This window comes from Rhododendron vialii, chromosome 5a (assembly GCF_030253575.1).
Source record: "Rhododendron vialii isolate Sample 1 chromosome 5a, ASM3025357v1".
Taxonomy (NCBI): Eukaryota; Viridiplantae; Streptophyta; class Magnoliopsida; order Ericales; family Ericaceae; genus Rhododendron; species Rhododendron vialii.
In genome coordinates, this window is record NC_080561.1 from 27,405,015 (window position 1) to 27,421,834 (window position 16,820).

The following is a 16,820-nucleotide window of genomic DNA, read 5'->3' on the forward strand; positions in this document are numbered from 1 at the left end:
GTTTAGTGGCACCAATGACCAGATTAACGCGTAAGGGGACCCGTTTCGTTTGGAATAACTCGTGTGAGGTAGCTTTTAAGGAGTTAAAGAAGCGATTGACTACCGCACCTATTTTGATTGTGCCCGAACGTGGAGTTGGCTACTCCGTATATTGTGATGCGTTTAAGGAAGGGTTGGGATACGTGTTGATGTAAACGGGGCGAGTAGTAGCGTATGGGTCACGACAGTTGAAAACTCACGAGCGAAATTACCCGACACACGATCTAGAACTTGCAGCCGTCGTATTTGCTTTAAAAAGTTGGCGCCATTATTTGTACGGTGAAAAATTTGAAGTCTTTTCCGATCATAAAAGCTTGAAATATCTATTTTCTCAAAAGGAACTTAACCTACGTCAACGCCGTTGGATGGAGCACTTGGAGGATTATGACTTCGAATTACAATATCACTTGGGGAAAGCGAACGTTGTAGCAGATGCATTGAGTAGGAAACCGGCACACCTTGCGAGCTTAGTGATTCATGAATGGAAAGCAATGAACGATTTGGGCTTCTATGCCATGCACTTTGAGGATATTTGGGAAGGGGTCACATTGTGTCACTTGACGGTGCAATCGACTTTGTCGACTCGAGTAATTGAGGCTCAACAACACGATGAAGAAGTGGAGGGGCTTCGTACTAAATTCCTTAGTGGAAATGCCCAAGAAGAGTGGATGATTCATGCCGGCCGAAGCTTACACTATCAAAGAAAGTTGTTCGTACCCGTTTCATGTCGGGAGGAAATTTTGCAAGAGTTCCACCATTCTCCATTAGCCATTCATCTGGGAGGAATGAAAATGTATCACGACTTACGTAGGCAATTTTGGTGCTCCGGAATGGAGAAGGACGTTGTGAGTTTCGTGTCCAAGTGTCTCACGTGCCAACAAGTGAAGGCCGAACATCAACAACCCGCGGGGGAGTTACAACCATTGCCAGTAGCAGAATGGAAGTGGGAGAATGTGACCATGGATTTCGTTATGGGCTTACCGAGGTCGCCGAGGGGGCATGATGCTATTTGGGTAGTTGTGGACCGTTTGACTAAGACAGCTCACTTCTTGCCTATTCAAGTCACCGATTCTGTGGATACGCTTAGCCGTTTGTAAATTCGGGAGATCATTCGCCTTCATAGGATTCCTGTATCCATCGTGTCCGATCGAGATCTGAGATTTACCACTCATTTTTGGGAGAGTTTGCAAGCCGCTTTAGGCACAAATCTCTTATTTAGTACCTCGTATCATCCTCAAACCGATGGGCAATCAGAGAGAACAATTCAGATTTTGGAAGACATACTTCGGGCTTGTGTGATGGATTTTCGGGGTAGTTGGGAGGACCATTTGCCGTTAGTCGAATTCACGTATAACAATAGTTATCAATCTAGTATAGAAATGGTACTGTATGAGGCTTTGTATGGGATACCATGTCGATCGCCAGTGTGTTGGACCGAATTGGGAGAGGCTACACTTGTAGGACCGGAGATGATTAAGGAGACCTCCGAGAGTATGAAAATAATACGCCAACGCCAACGCCTTAAGAAAGCTCAAGAAAGAACAACTGAACAAGTTAAGGTGATTCGCCAAAGATTTTTGACCGCGCAAAGCAGACAAAAGAATTATGCTGATCGTCGTCGTCGCCCGTTGTCATTTGAAGAGGGGGATCATGTATTCCTCAAAGTATTGCTGCGTAGAGGTTTGTCTCGTTTCGGGAAAAAGGGAAAGCTATTGCCGCGTTATATCGGGCCGTTCGACATCATTGAGAAAATTGGGGAAGTTGCGTATCATTTGGCTTTACCACCGAGGTTATCGGGCATACATGACGTGTTTCACGTATCTCTGTTAAGGAAGTATGAATCGGATCCTTTGCATGTGTTAGAGTGGTCCAAACTCGAATTAGAGGCTGATGTGTCTTATGGGGAAGAACCGGTTCGTATTCTAGATTTGCACGATCAAGTGTTGAAGGGTAAGACGATACCATTGGTGCGAGTCTTGTGGAGAGGTCAGGGTAGCGAGGAATCGACTAGGGAACGAGAAGATGAGGTTAAGGAGAAGTATCCGCATTTATTTCTGGAATAAACCAATGTGAGTACTCGAGATTGAGGTGTTTTGATCTATAACTTGTTGCATAATATTGATGGTTACACTTGTTGCATATCTATGTGGTGCATGACTTAGTGAGCATGGTTATTTAAATTTTGAGGACGAAATTTCTTTAAGGAGGGTAGAATGTAGAGATCCGTAAATTTTCGTCATATAATTTTAATATTTTATAAATGGATGAATGATGGTAATGTGGAAAATTATGATTGGGGTTTAAAGTGCGAGAATATGAAAAACCATGGGTGTTAGTGTAATTTGTGCATGTGTGTGCCGTGTATATACCAGGGAAATTTTTTTCTTTTTTCCAATTTCATCTCAGCTCTCTCTTGACACACTCTCTCTCTCGGTCTCTCTATCTCTCTCACTCTCTCATCTAAAAACTCATCTCCAAACCCAAAACCCACAATAATCAACCTCAACTCCATCTACTACTTGCGTATTCGGGCTCGTATCGCGTTGGATAAAGCTCGGTTGGGTGTATTTTCGCCTGGTTTTGGACTCCGGAAGCTAGGGCTTGCTCAACCTCTTCGATTTTTGTTTGGATACTCGAGGTAGGGAATTCTACCTCTCTTTATATGTTATTTGAGTGTTTCTATGCCGTATTGGCACTTGTATTGATTGTTTTTGGGATTGGATCAAAATCTATCAAGTGGTGAAAATCGTCAGAAAATTCGGATTCCTACTGGTAGGACTTTTTTTCCCTCTACCGGTAGAACCTTGTCATCGTGATAATGTGTACTCACTGCTTTGTGTTCGTACCGGTAGGATTTATTCTCTACCGGTAGGATTACTAATTTTTCTCAGACAACTACTGGTACCATTTTTTTTCTACCGGTATAATCCTTGTGGACCAAAGTCTTGTTTCTTCTGTTTCCGGTTTGTACCAGTAGGTTCCAAATTCCTACCGGTAGGTCACCAGTCAACATGACAAGTTCTTCGTGCAAAGAAGTTCCACTTTTTCCAAGTCTTGAGTTAGTTCATGGATTATTTATATATATAAAAAATAAGAATTGGCAGTCACCCTTGTTTTTATGATTGACGTGGTACGCACAGGGGTATTCAAATTGGTGGGATCATGGAATGATAAAAATGGGCTTCTTGCACGACATTTGTAAGAACGGTACACTTGATTATGTGAACGACAGGCGTACACTCGGGGCCCATCGACGGGTGGGTGCCTGACAGGGGATATCGGGGTCCCAAAAATAGCTCGGCAGGAGCTAATGCTCATAGTTTATACTCCCTCCGTCCCTAAATGTTTGGCACTTTCATGCTTTTTATTGTCCCATATAATTTGTCCATTTTGAAAAGTCAAAAGCAAAATATAGTAAACTTCCCATGTTACCCTTTTCTTTTTGGCACAAAATTTCAAATTCTAATTTTTAAGTACTATTCAAAGTACACTAAAAGGGTAAGATGGGACACTTGATTTTTGCACAATACAATAATATTTCTTCCTTAAAAGTGAGAACTCCCAAAAGTGCCAAACATTTAGGGACGGAGGGAGTATATAGTTGTGGTTTCTTGAGATAGTATAGTGCAATTTCTGAACACCCTTAGAAGAATTCCTGGAGCCGCCGCTACCTCTCTTGCCTCAACTCAAGTTGAATTTTGTATTTTACAAACACCAATGCATCCATCCTTTGAGTTTTCAAATGGTTCCTCCTTTTCGATTGTATAATATCAAAAAATGCTTCAATTTCTTTCGCATCCAATTGCACTACAAGTGCTACTTAGCACTCTTATTGCTAGTTTTTGGAGCTCCTTATTCTTTTCCCCATAACTCTCCCACTATAATGCTATGATACATTTTTATTTAAAATAACTTATTAGAGTTCAATTCATAATTATCATTTGAAATGAAAGTATAGATGTACAACTACTCAAGTAACTCAACTACCAAAACCTTAACAAATATAAAATTAAAAATAACTTACCAGGTTGCTTTTTATCTCCTGTCAACTTTGCCATGTCCATACCAAACATATCATTGACATTTTTGAACTTCTCTAACTGCTCGTCAATGATAATCCTTGTGTCCATATTTAGGTACGTCCTCGCGATGGCGGTGTATAAGCTCTTTCTGACTTCTCTGATGGCTTTAAGTGTTTCACTAGATTGAAATCTACAATAACGACCAAACCAACAAGCGAGAGAGAACCTTTCAATAAAAAAACAAAAATATACATGAAACAAAAGCAAAAATAAATAACGTACTTGGGATTGAGGTAGTATGCCGTCGCATGAAATGGTCTATGGAGTTGATAATCTTATATTGTATCAATGACATTCCATATTTTGTCATACCTATTCTTCTTTTTCCCTAAATTTTGTGCGATTTATTCTTTTGCCATCCATAACCTCATAAATGTACCCCATCGCTGACTTGGCATCCTCCTCCATAAGCCTCAATACTTTAACCAAAGGCAAAACACACTTCATGCAAAATTTGATCACTTTCCAAAATCTAGGATCATCTAAAACTACGCTTTGCAAAGTTTTTCCGCCACATTTTTACCATAAGAGCTTGAAACCCACTCCACCGAAGCAAACATAACTTTAATTTGAATATTTTTATCATCAACTCTTTTCAGTGTGAGCTAAGAGGTACTAAATCTAGTAATTGTCGGCCATGCCAATTCCTCTTCTTTTTTTGTTGCTAAACATGAAAAGTATCCATTGATGCCTATAGATGAACACAGTGACTTCCTTTGCTTGTACAAAGGTATCTTTAAACACTGTAAACTCTCCAATGTCACTAAGCATCAAATTGAGGCAATGAGAGGTAAAGGGTTCCAAAACAATTTAGGCCTTTTTTCCATTGGCAATTTCCCGGTACTTACACAAGCCGATGCACTATCGGTCACCACTTGGACTACATGTTATTCCCCAATTTCTTTCACCAAGTCATCAAGCAAGTCACACAAATTATCCACTTTCTTGAAAATGCCGGATGTGTCTATAGATTAGAGGAAAACGTTACCACATGGACGGACTATTGACAAGAAAATTTGTAACGCTTCTATACTTACCATCAGTCCACACACAGGAGTTTTCTTCCATTCTTTTCTATACACCTTTAATCCCTCTCTCACAAGATCCACCTCCTTTTTCAAGTATGACACCCTAGCCTCATGATAAGTAGGGGGTTTTAACCCTCTCCTATATTCACCAATTGAAGATACCAATCTCCTAAATGTAGGGCATTTAACACAATTGAAAGCTATGTCTTTCTTGTAGGAAAAATAAATATGTTTAATCATTGGTTTCTTCTTCTTTACCATTTCATTCATAGTAAGTTATTTCTCTTTCTTCTTGCCTTAGGTAACATAAGCATCAATCGTCCCCTTACTTTTGGAATTAACTCCCACATCTTCCTCCTCATACAAACATTCAAAATTCCTGGCTTTTATTTTTTTCTCCCTTTTAGATACTCAAGGAAACATTCTTTAACTTTTTTGGGAATTTGAATATACGGGGATGCCTCTTCATGAGTTTCCGCCAAGTGATATTTATGCGGATGACCCCACCCCAATTTTTTTTACCACAATAATTGCACATGATCAAATGCATTCGATTATCCTCAACCCGAGTACAATGTTGCCATGAATGGTATTCAACTTTGCCAGGTTTGCCCCCATTCTTTTTCCCCATATTCCCTAAGTCATAAAGCAAAAACTCTTTCAAATTTAGTAGTACTAAAATATTGATAAACAGATAAAATTTTAAACTTTTAGTGGTTGTGGACCTATGATAGGAAAATGTAGTGTAAATATGAGGCACTAAGGGTGGAATCAGTCAACACTGTTATAATAGTGCAAAAATGGTCCCCCGCCGACAAGAGGGAGTATATTAATTTTTGATCCACATCTGTAGGGAAAAATATAAACAGAGAGAGAGAGAGAGAACAAAGTGTATTGTAAAAGAGAAATACTTCATTAAAACCTAGTCGGAAAGAGAATGAAGAAATGGAGAAAGAGAATAGCGCGAGGTTCTTATGAGTCGAAAAACCCAAGTTAGTTAGAAAACTCCATCGAAAAAGCACTTTCAAGTGTAGAAGATGAAGAGCAGAGCACCTCAAATGTAGAGTAGAGGACTGTCAACTGTATTTCAATCAAAACCCTAGGCCTAAATGATGAAATCATGTATCCAAGATTGAAATACACTTTTTCTAAACATTGTCGAGGTTACTTCGGTGGGTTTCGATCCACTTTGAGGTTTGAATTCAGGGAAAAAGCCCAAAAAAATATGTTTATTTTTAATTCGGGCCCGACAAACCCAACCCAGTGGGTCATGAATCGTAGATGAATTGTATGATTCACCAATTCTGACTATAATTCTGCGATTCCGACCACAATTTTATGCGACATGCGATTCTAGGAACCAGTGTGGGCTCCCCGACCGGTGCGCTCGAGAGTTGCCACCCGGATTTTTGAGATAGATAATCAGAGAAACCGAGAGTTTGTTTGAGAGAAAAAGGCTTTTGATCTAGCGAAAACGTTGAGACTTTGGGTTCGAGAGCCACGTTACGAACGGGGAAGGTTTTGTTGAAAACCACCCCGCTCGCCTGGTAAAGACCGGTCTCTACTTAATATTTTAAATGAGGGATTTAATATCATTTGAAAAACCTAACTTTAAAACATGTACAGGAAAGGGACATGGGGTTTAATATAACACATTGATATGCTTGTGGTGTGAACTATACAATATGAAATGGATGAGTAGTGTACAAAAAGTGAAATAACAGCATTACAACAGTCTGCCAATATCATGTGAAACACCGCGCGACGGACCGGATACATCACACGGTGTGACTAAACCACTGTGCGGTGTACCTGTCTACGCTTTCCAGAATCAGTTCGCTTTTACATGATTAAACAAACATAGGTCCGCAAAATAGTTTTTTATATTTTTGGAATCTCTGAAAAGTGATTTACAAGACCTTTTTCTTCATCTTATCATGTTAAGCAATGTTAAAAGCTTTTTGAAATGTTAAGAGATTTAATAAAGTAAAAAAAAAAGACTTTTAACATAAAACTTGATTCTGAAATGTACTCACACAGAAAAGTAATAAATAGATTAAACAGAATAATATGAGAATGAGTATGTACAAGAAATAAAATAATGTACGGTGTAATACACTACCTCGTGCGGTGTTGTATAACGCCACACAATGCAGCGTATCCAGTGCAAAAACTATTTTTTTGTGCTTTTTGAATATAAAGCTCGTTTGAAACCCAAACTCATTATAGGAAGACCGAGAAAGGTCTCAATCGGCTCCCCTCAAAGCTAAATATGGTTTAGCCCAAGGAATCCTATTGGTACCGACAGTACCCATAGGGAAAATGCACCGACGGCCACCGGACGGCCGTCTCCGGTCACCGGACGGCCGATCCGAGCCGTCCAAAAATTTTAAAAAATAAAACCGAGTGGGCCACTGCGAGAATCAATGGTATCCGAGGTGTGTAGGGTACCTGATCTGAGTACCCCTTTTTTGTGTACATACACGTATATACAAATATATACGAAAATGGGTGCTCGGATCAAGTACCCTACACACCTCGGATGCCATTGATTCTCGCGTGAAGCCACTCGGTTTTATTTTTTAAAATTTTTGGACGGCTCGGATCGGCCGTCCGGTGGCCGTCGGTGCATTTTCCCTATGGGTACCGTCGATACCAATAGCAATACTCATTTGTTTATACCTTTTGATCGAAGCTTGGATGTGCTTGAAGATGGAGGAATGGAGGTTGATTCGTCGGGCCACGGATTTTTTCCACACCCTTACATGGAAGTGGTAAATAAGGGTAGCTCGTCCACCTGCTGGTAATTTTCCCAAGTTTTATTTAATGACTTTAAAATATAATAAAATTATTTTGATTTTTTTTTAATTTTTGAAGATAAATTATTTTGTTTAATGCTACCGATTTGATCATTTTTCTGAGTATAGTTTTTCCGTGCATTACTGCGAAATGTGTCCACCTAAAAACCCGGTTCTCTCTCCCCGCGTTTCTCTCTCTAGAATCTAGATTCTCCCAATCAATTCAGACATATTCTCTCTCTCTCTCTCTCTCTCTCTCTCTATAGGGTTTGGAGAATCCGATCGAGTCCAGTCGAGTCCAGTCCATTGCTCACTTAAGCTCCGTTCACTGCTCCATCTCCTCTCCCCGATCTATTACCCTCACTCTCTCCATTGTAAGTCTAGTGTTTCCAAAACTATCCACTTTTCTTCACTTCACGCAGCACACTTCAGTACGTACATCTATACAAATATTTGTATAGTAGTTGGTAGGAGTATAATATATTGACTCACATTTGTTTTTTCAGTTAGTGTTTGTATAGAAGTTGGTAGGAGTATTATATATTAATTCGCTGTACTGAGCTGTGAATTAGGTAGATAAGTATTAGATCAGCTGGTGGAATTGTTTCAAGGGCTTTGCTTTCATTGGATTTGGGGAATTAGGGTTTTGGAAAATGTCGAAACGTAGAGTAGGATGAAATGAGCCAGATCAGAGTTTCGAGGATGAAGCCGAAGCCGCCTCTCGTTCCGCTCGGGACCCTAATCGGTCGCGAGCTCAGGACCGAGAAGGTCGAGAACCCCACGATTAAGTATGGGCAGGCGGCTCTTGCGAAGAAAGGGGAGGATTACTTCCTGATCAAACCCGATTGCCAGAGGATTTCAGGCAACCCATCAACATCATTTTCGGTTTTCGCGGTAATTGCTTTGTCAATAGAGTTTTACAAGCTTCTTCAAAAGTTTATCATGTTTGTGATGCCCACATTGGTTATCTTAGAGCATCTCCATCAGATACTTCATATTTCAAATTAAAAGTGTATTGTGCTACTTTACATCAATGTTTTCAAAGGCGTTTTCTGGGCTCGCCTCGGGGCTTTGGGGTGGTGAGGCAAAAAGCCAAAACGCCTCAAGGTGTGAAAATTTAGGCGGTGAACCACAAAGGCAGTCGCCTAATTTCCTTGGCACACCGAGCCGTACGCCTCAGTCGCCTTTTACACCCTGATTGGTGATGCGTAAGCCTCAGGAGAGAAATTTGTTGTTGTAATTTTGGTAATTTCGTAATTCAACACCCCCCCAACCCCCCCCCCGGCCCCCCCCCCCCCCCCCCCACGCGTGCTGCCTTGTTGAAGTCGATCATCATCTACAGTCGTGCTCTGTTTTCCTTTAAACAGTTGTTCTCTGTTTTCCTTCATCTATAGTCATGCTCTGTTTTTCTTTAAACAGTTGTGCTCTGTTCTTCTTTACTAAGTGACGAATTGATGTGCTCTGTTAATAATTAATAAAGTGATAAGTTAATAAGATAAAAATTTAATAACTAATAAAGTGATGTTATAGGGTTTCTCAATTAGTTATTAACTGATAAGGTAATAATAAGTCATTAACTGATAATCTACTTTATGGAGTATCTTTTTATATTAACCTATCTTTTATGAAATGCGCATTTTTTTTTGTATTTTTAAGTTATTTTATTAATTTAATTATTTAAAAAAAATCAAAAGGCTTACGCCTCAATGCCTCGGGGCGTACGCCTCGCCCCATGGAGGGTCAAGCATCTCGCCTTGCGCTTTCGCCTCTAAAAACTGTGCTTTTCATTATCACATTATTAGTTTGAATATGAGTTTTTGTTGTGCTTTCCAAGAGACGTTACGGTTTAGTTATTTTATCAGTTATTAGTTTGTGTTTTTGTCTTTTGTGGCCTCTGAGTAAATTCTAGCTAATACTTCAAACTTCTACTTTGGTACTTGCTTCTCAGATATTAAATTTGGAGTGAGTGAATTTTTTGGAGCATCCTGTGGAGATGCCCTTAGAAGACAGAATTCTAACTTGGGTTATCGTGTTTTAGATTTTTGATGGTCATAATGGAATATCAGCTGCTATATTTGCAAAGGAGAATCTATTGAACAACGTTCTAAGTGCAATTCCTCAAGGCATCTGTAGGGATGAGTGGCTTCAAGCCCTTCCTCGGGCATTAGTGGCAGGGTTTGTGAGAACTGACATAGAGTTTCAGCAGAAAGGCACGTACCCCCTTCCATTATATGAAATTCTATGCTCTGTTTTTAGGATTCTTATTTGTGCGTTCTTATCCTTGGTGTTTAATATTGATGATAGGGGAGACATCTGGGACTACAGTTACCTTTGTTGTGATTGATGGGTGGACTGTGACTGTTGCATCTGTCGGGGATTCACGATGCATATTGGACACCCAGGGGGGTGTGGTTTCTCTGTTGACTGTTGACCATAGGCTGGAGGAGAATGTGGAAGAGAGAGAACGTGTCACTGCAAGTGGGGGTGAAGTAGGAAGGCTCAATGTTTTTGGTGGCAATGCGGTGAAAACGACATTCTGTTTTTCACTAGTGATATTCATATCTCAAAAAGTTTGAACCCTAACTCTTCTTTTTTCCATAGGTTGGTCCACTCCGATGTTGGCCTGGAGGATTGTGCCTTTCTAGGTCAATAGGTGACACGGACGTGGGGGAGTTCATTGTTCCTATACCTCATGTTAAGCAAGTCAAGGTGTGTAAATCTGGTCCTTCTGCTGACGGCTTTTCAACTTTTATGGCAGTATAATCTGAAGTTAATAGTTTTTATTGGATGTTCAGCTTTCAAACGCTGGAGGAAGACTTATAATTGCATCAGATGGTATTTGGGATGCACTATCATCTGATATGGCAGCACAGTCTTGCCGAGGTTTACCTGCTGAACTTGCTGCAAAGCTGGTTGTTAAGGTGATTTTTATGATGAGCTTTCTTGTTGTCGACCTTTGTGCTTCCAGTTTTTTCTACCTCAGTACTATGTAAATGTCTGCTCCATTATGTAGGAGGCTCTCAGGTCAAGAGGCCTGAAGGATGATACAACTTGCCTCGTTGTTGATATAATTCCCTTTGACCATCCTATCTTGCCTCCAACTCCCAAGAAGAAACAAAATCTTTTCAGTTCTCTTATATTTGGAAAGAGGTCTCGAACTTGTTTGAGCAAATCAACGAATAAGCTTTCTACTGTCGGAGTTGTGGAGGAATTATTCGAGGAGGGTTCTGCGATGCTTACGGAAAGGTACGTCCCAATCACCATAACTTTACCTTTAAAAAAGAGAGAAGCACCAATACACTGCTATGGGACATTTTCAAGAAATTTATTTTTTTGTCTTGATTGCCTGGTGGCTTGGTGTCTTACATCACATACCTTTGTGTTAATGTTTAGGTCTGCTTGTTTGATCTGTTGGTGTTAATTCTGATGGTCAATATTAGTTTAATAGACCTAATCGGATAAAATTCTACTGCCATAATGGCTACAAGTGAAGATAATGGTTTGTCTTCTTTAAACGTGCCTTACCATTCTAGTCAATGTTCTAAAAGTCGCTAGGCGCTAGTCGGGCGGTCAACCACCTTCGTGCTATTAATCGGATTAATCAGCGATTAATCAGTGCATATTAATTAGTAATCGGCAATTAATCATTAGTCAGACCTAATCAGATAGGCCCCGCCAGCGATTAATCGGCGATTAATCACCAATTAATTCCTTGTTTTAGAACACTGATTCTAGTGTATTAAACCAAACCAAATCAGTAGCGGATTCACATCTAATTGATCTAATATTGGAAATGTAAAAAAAGGGGGATTGATTGAACTTCGCTTCACCGCATCTCTCTCTCATTCTCCATCTCCACTTGTTAAAAAATTATCGTTCTAATGTCAGAAGAGAAGGAACATGTATGTATATGTTTGGTTGTGGTTAGTTTCCTTATGGAAGTAGATTGAAATTAGGGTTTTGATTCTTTTGAATTACCTTAGGCTGATTTGGGATTGGATATACTTGCGATGCAAAAGTTTAAGCTGATGTTAAACGTGCATTCTGTGAATATATGTAAGATTTGTCCTCCATTTTTGGACTGGTTCAGGAATCTGTCGGAGTAACATGTTTTCTAAGATAGTTAAAGCTTGCTTTCTAAAGAAAAAAGAGAGAACTTTCATGGGTTTCTTGCCTTACTTCCCCACCATAGATATTCTTTCTCAGAAATCAGAACCCAATTTTTGCTGTAAACAACCTCGTAAGTCTATTGAGATCCCTACCTTTCCCCCTGGTTGTGGTGTGCTAGGATTTTTTCATCATGGCATGCGGATTATTGTCAGTCCTAGATGGAGGACTCCGTGCATGAGAAAATGATCTTATAAGGGTTAAGTGAACGATTGACCTGGCAGGATCCTATTTTATGCTATGTTGCAGGACACCCAACAAAAGCAATTTTGGAGTAGATATTATCTTTTAGGTTTTCCTCTGGTTAAGTTGTTATGGGTTGTTGGTATTCTGACTTACTGAATCCTCTTGCTCTTGGAATTCTCATACATACGCATGTGACAAACGGGCACCCACCTTCAATTGAAGTGTAGGTGACAGGATGCTCTTCTGCTTTATGCATATTGACAGTTTGGGCACCCATTGCTTTTTTGAGAAGAATACATGTTTAGCTAAACTATAGTGGCAATATCCAAGAGAAATCACTTTGTCTATCCAAGGTAATTGTGGGATAATAGTATTTAATGGCATTATTTTGCATTTGAATAGGCATTAGAAGTTCAAATGGTTGTGGTTGCATTGACCCTTCCTATATACGCTAACTCTTTAACTAGTATTTAGCTTGTATAGAACAAATATATTTTCGATTTACTTCTTGCTGTAAAATGAAAGCTGATTCTGTTGGATGTTGAAATTTTCTGGTAGCTGCAATATGCTTAACTTTGATGTCCCAATGTCGGATCTTCTAAAAGAAAGACGTTTCCGAAGTTATGTCACCTAGCTTTTCTTAGTTTATGACAACCTCTATGGAACTGCAGGTTGGGTAAGGATTTTCCTTTGAACTCGAACTCTAGGCTTCTCAGGTGTGCAGTTTGCCAAGCAGATCAAACACCGAGCGATGGTTTATCTCTTAACTCCGGGCCCTACTTCTCACCTGCATCGAAGCCATGGGAAGGCCCTTTTCTCTGCTCAAACTGTCGTAAAAAGAAAGATGCCATGGAAGGAAAGAGGCCTAGTAGACCCGAGAGCGAAACAACTTACGAGATAGAAACCCTTATCAAAGGCCTAATAGACCCACAGTAACTGCACTATCTGGCAAACCAGTAAATATTATATATATATTCTTTTTATGTGGCAATGTGAGCATTCTTGTTTCCGTTTGCGGTGGTAATTGTCATAGATGTGTGTATGAAGTGTAGCAGAGATACATAAGATTAGGTGTTTTGCAGATTGGTCAAAGTTTGTGTTGATTTTGGCTTGTGCTCTCGGCTGTTTGACTGACAGACAGATAACAAACATGCTATCTGGTGCGTGTTATTGTGGTAGTTTAATTGCTAACAGTTTGAATATGTAATTAAAGTGATTGTTCTATGATATCATCTGCGATATCAACATGTTCAGTTAAAGGTCTCTACGAGTTGCCTTCACATTTAATACCCGCTATTGTGAAATGTTAAGTTTATTGGTGACAACATTTGTCATTTTGTTTTCGAGGCAATAACATTCCCTTAATATGTTTCCATGTTTGGAGATACTGTTTCTTGTTGCGAAATGCATGGGTTGTATGCTAAGAGTTTCATTGGTAAGAAGTATTATTCATTTGCGTAGTCAAGTGTGTGGATGCTGCTATTTGATTGCTGTGTCAAGTGAATGGATCTTTAGCTAAATGATGGATTCATGTAATTCAAGGAGCCGGTATTGCACTTGTAGCTCAGGTTTAGTATGTGGATATGGCAGTGCTAAAAGGGTAGATTTTCCTAGGATTAGTGTAAATATATGGGTAGGATTTCTTGAGCCTTTCAGAAGCCGTGGAAAGGGGAAGGAGAAGGAAAATAAATAAGAGGAACATTGGGTAGAAAGTTGAACAAGTCTAGAACATATATTTTTGTTTTATTCTTTCTTTAGATTCTCTCAGACCCGGGATCTTGTAGTATAGGCACTGAAAGATCAAGAAAGATGACCGGGTCCGAGGGAAAATATCCTTTCCTTAACATTGCTTTCCGCGGGTTTCAAACACAGCCTTGTGCTCCAGCTGTATTGTGAATTTCAGATTCCCATTTTCCTGTCTCACTCACTCACTCACTCTCTCTCTCTCTCTCTCTCTCTCTGATATTGTGTTTGGTGGGGGATGTTATTAGCATATAGTAGTACTTATTTCTCAGATGGTTTGGTTAGAATTTTGACCAATTTGCTTTAATTTCTACGTTCTCTCTCAAAATGTCAAAGGGTAAATTATTGTTTACCCCCTCTAACTATGGGTTGGGGATACTTTACCCCCTCTAATTATTATTTTTAGCACTTAACCCCCTCTAAGTAATGAAAACCCTTATCAGTCTGACTTCCGTAACAAAGAGGCATTAAGTTACAAATTTGCCCTTCGTGAAAATAGGCCTCTGCAAAGTGGGGAAAATGGTGTTCAAAGGCAAAGTTCTTCTCATCGAAGAAATCAGACCCCGCGAGCCCACAATAGGATCAAATAGCCCTCAAAGAAATCAGACCTCTCGAGCCCAGAAGAATCGAATAACCCTTGATCGCTGGGCTTCAACTCCCACAGTACCCGATCTGAGAAGAAGAAGGTCAAATCCACCAAAACTGATCCGTCGTCGATCATTGACGTTAGGTTGAGTACCAAACAACAACAGCAGCAACAATCATCATCAGTAAAGAAGAAGGATTATCCTAAGGATGTGAAGAACAAAGAGTCGTTTGAGCAGACTATTAGCTAATTAAGGTCAAGCTCCTCATTCCGGTTTGAAAGTGTCATCAATTGCAGCATCGTTGCTGGGACTAAATCGCATCAAGACGAGGTCGGGGCCTCTTGCCTCAGGAGAGCTTTTTTGTGTTTAGTAAGGGCCAGGGTGGGTCTAGTAATCTTTCCAAGCCTCATGTTGCTTCTGATGCCGGTGATGCTGCCGCCACCACGTGTTCTTCTTCGTCTTTGGGTTTTGGTTCGTGGGTTAATCAAAAAAATAAGATGGTTCTGAAGAAGAGAGAGACCTCATGTTGCTTCTGCTGCCCGCAATGACGCCGCCGCCGCCACCGTGTGCTCTTTGTCTTTGCCTCTGGGTTTTGGTTCGTGGGTTAGTCAAAAAAAGATGGGTTCTGAAGAGGAGAAAGACCTCATGTTGCTTCTACTGCCAGCTATGAAACTGCCATCACCGCCGCGTGTTCTTCGTCTTCGTCTCTGGGTTCTGGTTCGGAAAAAGATAGTTTAGAAACTGTTGGGAAAGATAAGGGTAATAATGTCTATAATAGGGGCATGTGACTTGCACATGCCACTTACCATCCAATGTCTAACAGAGGTCAGACGGAATAAGAGTTTTCATTACTTATAGGGGGTTAAGTGCTAAAAAAATAGTTAGAGGGGGTAAAGTGTCCCCAACTCATAGTTAGAGCGGGTAAACAGTAATTTCCCCAATGTCAAAAAGTTGGAGAATTTCTGAGTACCTTTACGGCTGGACTGTTTGCAAGTTTGTTCCTCTGGGGTGATCCTTTCGGCAAGGTAATTTGTTTAGGCGTCCGGCTATGATGCTCCCATCAAAAACCGCTGGTTTTGGGAGCATGGTACTCCCATCAAATTTGAACCGTAGGATGTGATTCTTTTAATCCTGGCCATTCATCAAATCCCCTGAATGTAATTTTTCTCTCTCCTCTCATTCTCTCACTACCTTCTGTTCCAGTTGCATCACGACCGGGTAAAAGAAAAAAAAAAGTTGCATCACAGGTAAAAATTTTGAGCCCTAATTCACAGTCGCCGCTCTCTCCTCGCCTCCTCCTCTCGTCAATCGTCCTCCACCTCCACAGCCGGACGCCTCCACCTTCGCAGCTCTAAACGCCTCTATCTCTCTCCCCTCTGCTGCTGTCCAGGTGTTGTGCTGCTGGCTGCTATGCTCCTAAGGCTGCCTTCTGTTCTGTTATGACTGTTGTTTGCTATTGAACTGCTGCTGGCTGCTTTGTATAAGCTTTGGTTTAAGCTATGTATTCGATTATGTCTGGTACCCACGTCACTTTTGTACCAGATTGTTTTGTGTGTCATGAACAGATTGTTAAGCTCTTAAAAATCGAACTTACAAAAATCTGGGCGTGCTTATCATTTTCACTGCATTACTTACCATTTATACAGGGTGTGCTTACTAAAATCTGAAAATTCTTACCATTTCAATTTCAATAACCGTACTTACAAAAATCTAGGCGTGCTTCTCATTTTCAGAGCATTACTTACCATTTATACAGGGTGTTCTTACTAAAATCTGGAAATTCTTACCATTTCAATTTCAATTTCAATTTCAATAACCGTACTTACAAAAATCTGGGCGTGCTTCTCATTTTCAGAGCATTACTTACCATTTATACAGGGTGTGCTTACTAAAATCTAGAAATTCTTACCATTTCAACTTCAATAACCGTACTTACAAAAATATGGGCGTGCTTCTCATTTTCAGTGCATTATTTACCATTTATACAGGGTGTGCTTACTGAAATCTGGAAATTCTTACCATTTCAATTTCAATAACCGTACTTACAAAAATCTGGACGTGTTTCTCATTTTCAGAGCATTACTTACCATTTATACAGGGTTTGCTTACTAAAATCTGGAAATTCTTACCATTTCAATTTCAATAACCGTACTTACAAAAATCTGGGCGTGCTTCAAATTTTCAGGGCAT

The 16,820-nt window shown here is 40.1% G+C and overlaps 1 protein-coding gene across 1 annotated transcript; it reads left to right on the top strand.

Moving 5' to 3' along the window:
* Positions 1-8,077: 8,077 nt before the first annotated feature.
* LOC131326625 (probable protein phosphatase 2C 5) lies at positions 8,078-13,553 on the top strand. Its single transcript, XM_058359475.1, has 7 exons — positions 8,078-8,841; positions 9,986-10,157; positions 10,252-10,469; positions 10,549-10,656; positions 10,743-10,868; positions 10,961-11,193; positions 12,972-13,553. The coding sequence occupies exons 1-7, from the start codon at positions 8,626-8,628 to the stop codon at positions 13,234-13,236; spliced, it is 1,338 nt and encodes a 445-aa protein (XP_058215458.1). The 5' UTR covers positions 8,078-8,625; the 3' UTR covers positions 13,237-13,553.
* The last annotated feature ends 3,267 nt before the right edge of the window (positions 13,554-16,820 follow it).

Coding starts and splice junctions, on each gene's coding strand:
- LOC131326625 (XM_058359475.1), top strand. CDS start 8,626: ATGAGCCAGATCAGAGTTTCGAGGATGAAGCCGAAGCCGCCTCTCGTT. Junction 10,470..10,548: donor ATGTTTTTGGTGGCAATGCG/GTGAAAACGACA, acceptor TTTTTTCCATAG/GTTGGTCCACTCCGATGTTG. Junction 10,657..10,742: donor CTCATGTTAAGCAAGTCAAG/GTGTGTAAATCT, acceptor TTGGATGTTCAG/CTTTCAAACGCTGGAGGAAG.